A 7,949-nucleotide genomic window follows, 5' to 3' on the forward strand; every position below is an offset into this window, starting at 1 on the left:
AAATACTTTAAAAAACAACTTTACCGCCGTCACAAACATCCCTATAATCAAAATGCTAAAAATCCAACTTTGAGTGGTGTAACTCAACTGATTAGGCCCTATATTTATTTATTTATTTGTAACATCTCCCGTAATATAAAATTGTGAAATTTAAATACATAATATAAATTTAATTTCTTCACATTTTCCAAGAATTCTAATTACCCAAAAGAAATATTTTTTAATATTTATTTTTTTTTGTGCATAATTAATTAACCTTATGCTCAACGAACGTAGTATTGAAAAAAAAGAAGAAGAAAAAAGGTGAAAAGTTTCACCACAAGCCAAAGAGATGCAAAGGGCAATTCTGACAACAAAAGTAGATATTTGAAACAGAAAAAGGAAAGGAAAATAGAAAAAAACAAAAAAGGGAAGGGTAGTTGAGTCCACACAAGAACAACACAAAAAGCAAAGCTTGGCATGGAAGTTGGGTGTTTGTCAGGTTATGAGATAGATCTTCTTTTTTTTTTTTTTTTTTTTTACCGTTTTTAGAATATTCCTTTTTAATTTTGACTACCGCTTTCTTTTAATTAATCAATCAATTAATTCAGCGATTGAAACAACAAAAACACAAGAAAGAAAAAGAGAGGAGAGAGAGAAAAAAAACTCATTAAAAAAAAGAGAATTCAAACACAAATCCCAGGCGGAGAGATACAAGGAGCAGCACCACGGCAGACCTTTCAATTTCAAACAAAGAAAGCCCGAAGAAGAAGAACGGGCGCTCGCTCTCTTTCTCGCTCGATGTCTTTGAAACCCTAGCCAAAATTATTGATTAAATGGATTTTCTATTGGCCATTTCGATTTGAATAACCACTCTCCGGTGACATTGATCGTCCAAGGAATGGCCAGTAAACCGCCGGCTTATCAGAATTCTCCTCTTCATTCCCTTGTCTTGGCTAGGGCTTCCTGTGCAATATTTTATTCCCAGTATAGAGAATCTCCTAATTAATTGATTACTTACTCTTATTAGTTTCTTTTGAGAGACGAGGAAGGTCATGGCGCCGGCGCCGAGAGGATGTTGGGGGGTGGCGGCGGAGAAGGCCAGGAGGTGTGTGCGGACGGTGATTTTCATGGTGGCGATGGTAGCGTCGCTCTTGGTATCATCGATGCCGGTGCTTGTGGCTATTGGCGACGTGGTGGTTCCTTTCTTTTTGGTGTCGAGCTTCACGTGCCTGACGTGTTTTGGATTCAAAAGTCATTTGCGTAAATACTCTTTTAAGAGCTCCTTCACCGATATCCCGCTCGTTTCTCTTATCAGATCTTTCCTCATCATCTGTGAGTATTTTTTTTTTAATTAGCTGCTTTCTTTTTTTGATCGATTGATTCATTAATTGGTTATATGGAGTTTGTGTTTTATTTGTGTTGTTTGATGATGATGAACAGGTGTTTATTCAATGTGTGACGCACCGGCACTATCACATGGACCTTACCTTGGAACTGTGACACTATGTTCTGTTGTTTCAATCGTGCTTCTTTCGATTAAGACGTGCGTTTTCACCGTCAATTCTCAAATTGAGGCTGAAGCTTCAACTTCTTCAATCTCAAGGCAGAAGCTTCATCTGAAGAAGTCATGGGGGATGCCTGTTTTGTTTCTTTCTTCAGTAGTCTTTGCGCTTGGTCACACCGTGGTTGCTTATAGAACTAGCTGCAGAGCAAGGAGAAAGCTTATGTTTCACCGAGCTGACCCCGAAGCTGTATGTTTGCACGCCGAATTTCTTGCCTTTTCCAGTTTGTTGTGTAGTCTCTTATCTTGTTTTGAATCAAGTATTTAATGAAGTCATATGTCCAAAGGAAAGTGAAAATTGTTGGGTTTTCTGTTTCCAGTGAACAAATTTGTTCTTGTTAGTTTCATATATTTGCTCTTGAAATTTTCAATAAAATCTAAAATCTTAATGTTTTTTTTTGCTGTTTAAATTGACTTACCAGGTGCTTTCATGTAAAAGTGTCTTCTCGGGCTATCAGAAGGTTCCACGATCTCCCACTCCCACAGCAGGAAGAACCCCTAAAAGTGACAGTGAAATGAAGCGAAAGCCTTTCGGAACAACTCGTGATGAAGGGGAACTCCCAGTCAGATTACTTGCTGACATTGACAGCCTGTTCATTACGTGCCGGGGACTTACAGTCCACTACAAGCTCTGCTTTCCTGGTGCACCCCCGTGTTATTTATACTCAACTGCCGCTCTTGAATCTAGTTCTAGCTGTAGCTCACCAAAGCTAGCACCGGGAAGGTTAAGACTTGAAAGGCAGCCGTTTAGCGCCGTAGTAAAAACCCAGCATCATCTACATAGGAGTTGTAGCAATCAATTTTACAGCTCTTCACTGTATGCTCCGCTATTGGATAGTTCTCCAACTTCTGTTCTATCTGAAGAAATTCCTGTTCTCAACCTAGAAGATGCTGTTCAGGAGGATGGAATATGTGAACCGAAACCTGTGATTCCTGGTCAAGACATGGAGGAAAGTAGCCAGTTAGGTATCGTTCTAGTTCATGGGTTTGGAGGTGGAGTTTTCTCATGGAGGCATGTGATGGGAGTGTTATGTCAGCAGGTTGGTTGTAAAGTTGCTGCTTTTGATAGGCCTGGTTGGGGGTTAACTTCTCGGCTACGCCATAAGGATTGGGAGGATAAAGAACTGCCCAACCCATACAAGCTTGAAACTCAGGTACGCCGCAATGTTAGTTGATAGAGAATGAAGTCAAAGTTCTTTACGCGTTTTGGATTCAGGAAACAATTTGATGTCTTTTCATGCTATATGAGAAAAACAACAACGGAATGAGAAGCACCCTTTCAAATGAAATCTTGTTCTCTTGCAGAAGTATCCATTTAGCTATCTATATGTACTGTCACCGTTTACAGCTTTTAATTCATTGTTCTGTCAAGTAGATTTGTGTAGTTTGCTCGTAACAAGCATTTTCACATACTTTGGGCATGTTATATGGCTTCGTATTCTGTCTTGCTTTGACAAGTTGTCTTTTCATCTTTACCTGCTCTGTTTGGATACGTAATTATGTTTTTGAAGCTCAACTCTGCTCTGGTGTTTTTCAGGTTGACCTGCTTCTTTCTTTCTGTTCTGAGATGGGTTTTTCTTCAGTGGTGCTTATCGGTCATGATGATGGAGGCTTGCTTGCTTTAAAAGCTGTTCAAAGAGTTCAAGCATCAATGAATTCTTTCAATGTAAGTCTTTCAACATTTAAATAGTGTGATGCTGCATCTCTATACAAAACCATATTGGAAGACAGTTGAATAGTAAGTAACTTGAGGAATGTTATGCATGCTCCTGCCACTCATTGGTTTTTATGGTTGAGATGATGATGAGTAAGAGGGTAATCCAGTTATCCAGTTATTAGTGTGGTTGCTTGAAGGATGGTACCTCTTTTTCTATCATGGAATTTGTTATGAGGGAGTACGGTAGTGCTTTTCTGCTACCAGAACATCCTCTTGATTAGTTAAGTTGTAGAATTTTTAGGATTTATTTTTCCAACGAAAGGAAACTTGATGGATGATTTTAGCAAGCTCTGTCCCGTGGTTTAGAAAATTTGACTTTTGCATAAAATGCATTTGATGTTGTATGCATGCATGTGTCCTGTTATGATGGCATATCTCAGATGGCTGGTTTGTTGAATTTTGATGCCTCACTATCAAGTTATTCTTTGAAGTATGACTAAAACTCTAGAGTATTTCATCTGATTTCATATACAACAGTAAACATGAACTTTCTCATTATGGGCATTTTGTTAAGTGTCTGAAATTTGTGTGGTGGTTCCCATGTTTCTCATTATGTGTGTGTTTATGGATTGTTCAGGTTACAATTAAAGGGGTGGTATTGCTAAATGTTAGCTTGTCTAGAGAAGTGGTTCCTGCCTTTGCTAGGATACTTCTACGCACTTCTCTTGGGAAAAAACACTTGGTTCGTTCTCTACTGCGAACAGAAATTATTCAAGTGGTGAATAGGCGCGCATGGTATGATGCTACCAAGCTAACGACAGAGGTTTTGAGTCTTTATAAGGTATGTTTATGCCTCCTGGCATGGCTATTCTCTCATGTCATGAGTCAGTCACACCTGGGAAGCATATAACTTTGTCCATTAAGTATTCAAAATTGTAGAAATCCTCTCTCTGATACCATACCTTATACGTTATTATTTTACCATCATGTTGTGTTTTGGCTGCTTTTCATCTAATCTAATTTTGTAAGCCATTAAAGGGTGAGAAATTCATGCACTTGGAACACAATGGATAGGGAAATATAGTAACCTACACCATACTTTTTCTCTGGCAGACTTTATTGCTGCTTAAAGGCTGGGTAACACCTTGAGGGTTTGATGTCAAATTGGTGTTGGTTGTCCGTGAAGCTCTACATGGAAAATATATTAGGAAATGGAAGTAAATTGATGGAAAAGGAACTTTACTTTTTATTAGTTTCACAAGAATTGAAGATACATGTTAAGAAATACATACCTTTCTGTATGCACATGATTTGATTTGGTGTGTCTAAGATTAATTTTCCATTAAATGGTGAGACATTCATGCTCTTGCATCACAATGGATAGAGAAATATAGTAATCTACACAATGCTTTTTCTGAGGGAATTATTGCTTATTGATGAAGTGGGTATAATGTTCCGGGGAAGGTATGAATACAACAGCAATAATTCCAGCCAAATTCCCCTGTATATGCCACAAGCACTGAACCTGATTATCTAATGAAATATATCTATGATGCACATCTGTAATTCATTTCCTAGTGCTCATTATGTTTGATCTGGTTTTTTTCATCCTTGAGTAATGGCTGTAGTTGTGTATTCAAGTGAAAAGCTTAATTTGTTTCTAATGAGTAGTTGTGCATGAAAGAAAAGATGCATATATTTTGTTATCAGTAATTATGATAGTCTAATATGTCAACCTTGTTATTGGCTTGGCTGACATGGTGTGGAATCAGGCACAATTATGCGTCGAAGGTTGGGATGAAGCAGTCCATGAGATAGGTAAACTTTCGTGTGAGACAGTCCTTTCACCACAAAATTCTGCATCGTTGTTGAAGGCTGTAGAAGGCATGCCAGTGTTAGTCATTGCAGGTGCTGAAGATGCCCTCGTTCCACTTAAATCTTCTCAAGCCATGGCTTCAAAACTTGTAAATTCTGTGAGTGCCTCTCTGTTCTCTACTAGAATCTTGGATTGGACATAATGAAATTTCTCATGCAGCATCATTGAACTAACCAAGGTTGGGAAATTCAGTTGCCATATTGCTAATTAGCTGCCGTAAATACGTAGTGGTCAGAAATCCAAATTCCAGTTGTTTAATGTGAACCACCAAGAAAACGGGAAAGAAAGACTTTCACACATGATAGATATAACCAACCATGATTTCATATGTAAAAACTGAAGCAAACCACTTCCTTGCTAGGATTACTATTTTAAAATGGATATTGGTTCTACTGTTCTTTAGTATCAAACAAGGAGGTTCAAGAGGAGAAGTTACTAAGGAAACAAAAACTAGGATTTTTATCAATCAGTTGATTTATGCTGTGGGTTATTTTCTATGCAGAGACTGGTCGCTATATCTGGATGCGGCCATCTTCCACATGAAGAGTGCCCCAAGGCATTACTGGCAGCTATAACACCGTTCATAAGCAGACTCTTGGTTGAACCAGATTTGGAAAACCAATAGAATACCTTTTTTCTTTTCCACTTATCCATATAGGCTTGTAGGGTTCTCTTCCCTTCTTTCTACACCCTTCTTTCCTAAGCAATTTACCCAGGAGGGTGTCTAATGTCTTCCTCTTTTTGGGTATTTTTGATTTCTATTTTATAATAGCTCCTCCTTCATTTCTAATTTTTTTTATTTCTGTTTTTAATCTTCCTCGGCCAGCTCTAATTAGTTAACTAAAGCTCGTTCGAACAGTTACTGCTGTTTTCTCTTCAAGGGAGTGGGGAATAGCTCATATTTGTACATGTATACGAGTGGAATGCATGCCTCCGAGAGTGCATGCTTCAAAAGTAACTTAATTGGCTGTGCCTGTTTTTCTGATAATTACTATTCTCGACTCTTGTAATTGGCCTCTAGCAAACCTGGATGAGAAATCTTTCAATATTTATCAGTTAAAATTTACATCACCATCAACAAAATGGTTTAAAATATTTACTAGACTTTGATTATTTTTCAATTAATTACTGAAGAGTATCACAATTTTGTTTTTGAATTAACAAAATTTTTACCACCACCTTCCTCATTTTCTCCTTGAAGTTTAGGGACCCAAACCCGAATTTTTTTTTTAAATCAGCCTTGAATCTTTGTTCCTGACCATACCATTTGAGGAAAAAAATTATTTTACTTGTCAAAATGTAACATGAAATCTACTTAGTCTAAAATAATAATATGATGGAATTAAGAATGAATTTGGAAGTTCATCTAGATAAACCTTGCCTGGAAACGGTGATTACCCAAAATCCACAGCATCAATTCACAAGCTTTCTCATCGATGCAACCCCAAAAAAAGCAAGTCTCCACTCTTCTCTTAATTCCTAGATCAATCAATACACTGAATTCTCAATTTCTCTAATGCCTGACTCACTTAGCGAAGCCATAGCCTCTACTTTTGAGGGAAAATGGGCAACCATTTTGAATGATTGAAGAAGGCCCAATCAAAAAGGGTCAGGGGTTTGGATTCTTTGTTGAATGAGATAAAATGGGTCGTTGAGATATTGAGTGAAGGATTAGGAAGTGGAGAAATGGTGAGGGGATCATATGTAGGTATTGACGGTGTTCAGCAAAATCTTTGAGTACACATCGTTTATAAATCGTTGAGATTTCAAGAAAGATTTAGAGTTCTCCTGGAAAATCTCACGTTTTAGCAATGATAAAATCTCACGTTTTAGCAATGAAAACTATCATTGGGTAAACTCGTCAAACTTGTGAATTGGGTAAGCCAAACTAGTATACTAAACCTGTGAACTAGGTTATGGACTTCACTAGAATTATAATTTGTGTTTTTTTTAAAAAACTATTTTTTATTTAACTATATGATAACAAAAATAGATAATTGCAAAATCAAACACTAATCCAATACTAAGATGTTTTTTTTTAAATCACGATAACCTCATAAAAAACAAAACGAAACTTGTAAAGATTCTTGCATTCTTTGGTTTTGAACGAACTGAATCTGACTAATCGAAGATTAACTAGCTTCATGGCATCATTGGATTTCATTCTAATAGTGCTAGTGCCTTGGAGCAAGTTTTTATTGTGTCACACTCCTATCAGATCTTTTTCTGCTCTCCAAGATCAAATCTCAATCTTGATTATGGGTTGCATGACCACGTGATCACGAGGTTCACATAAGTTGGTATCAAAGCTAGGTTATGAAATCTGGTCATATCCTTTTATTTCTTGTATTTTTGTTTTTGTCTTCTGCGTCAATTTTTCTTTGTTTCGGGCTTGATTTTGTTTCAAATCAGTATTGGTCAGATTGTCTTCTTTATATGTTATTCTTGATTGGTTGCGTTGAATTGAGTCTTTTGGTTTTTTTTTTTAAAAGGTGTCATGTATTCAGCAAGGGAGAGGGAACCAAGGAGGATTCCAGAGCAAGAATGGAAAAAACTAAAGCTTGGTGTAGGGGTTTGAGAACGAGAAGTTGACAAGTGTAGAAAGTTATTCTATGACCTTCAAGCTTCGATGAAAAAGGAGGAACAACGCCGTAAGCATGAAAGATAAAAGAGAGCAGCCATGGTTATTATTCAAAAGTATGTGTGTAAGTGGTTAGTAAGACGTATTTATTTGAAATCCTTATCAACCACTATGTCCATACAATATTGTTGAAGGCAAGTGTTAGCAAGAAGAGAATTCTGAAGGCTTAAACAATAGGCCTACAAAACAACTATTATTCCTATTAAAGATTCGGGGATGAATCTTTTTGAAG

At 37.2% G+C, this 7,949-nt stretch overlaps 1 protein-coding gene across 1 annotated transcript; it reads left to right on the top strand.

Annotated features, from left to right (window-relative positions):
* The first annotated feature begins 599 nt into the window (after positions 1-599).
* Positions 600-6,064, top strand: LOC7478373 (uncharacterized). The gene is made up of 7 exons (XM_002304129.4): positions 600-1,314; positions 1,423-1,733; positions 1,966-2,697; positions 3,081-3,209; positions 3,838-4,041; positions 4,973-5,173; positions 5,579-6,064. The coding sequence occupies exons 1-7, from the start codon at positions 1,035-1,037 to the stop codon at positions 5,699-5,701; spliced, it is 1,980 nt and encodes a 659-aa protein (XP_002304165.2). The 5' UTR covers positions 600-1,034; the 3' UTR covers positions 5,702-6,064.
* The last annotated feature ends 1,885 nt before the right edge of the window (positions 6,065-7,949 follow it).

This window comes from Populus trichocarpa, chromosome 3 (assembly GCF_000002775.5).
Source record: "Populus trichocarpa isolate Nisqually-1 chromosome 3, P.trichocarpa_v4.1, whole genome shotgun sequence".
Taxonomy (NCBI): Eukaryota; Viridiplantae; Streptophyta; class Magnoliopsida; order Malpighiales; family Salicaceae; genus Populus; species Populus trichocarpa.

Coding starts and splice junctions, on each gene's coding strand:
- LOC7478373 (XM_002304129.4), top strand. CDS start 1,035: ATGGCGCCGGCGCCGAGAGGATGTTGGGGGGTGGCGGCGGAGAAGGCC. Junction 1,734..1,965: donor ACCGAGCTGACCCCGAAGCT/GTATGTTTGCAC, acceptor TTGACTTACCAG/GTGCTTTCATGTAAAAGTGT. Junction 2,698..3,080: donor CATACAAGCTTGAAACTCAG/GTACGCCGCAAT, acceptor GGTGTTTTTCAG/GTTGACCTGCTTCTTTCTTT.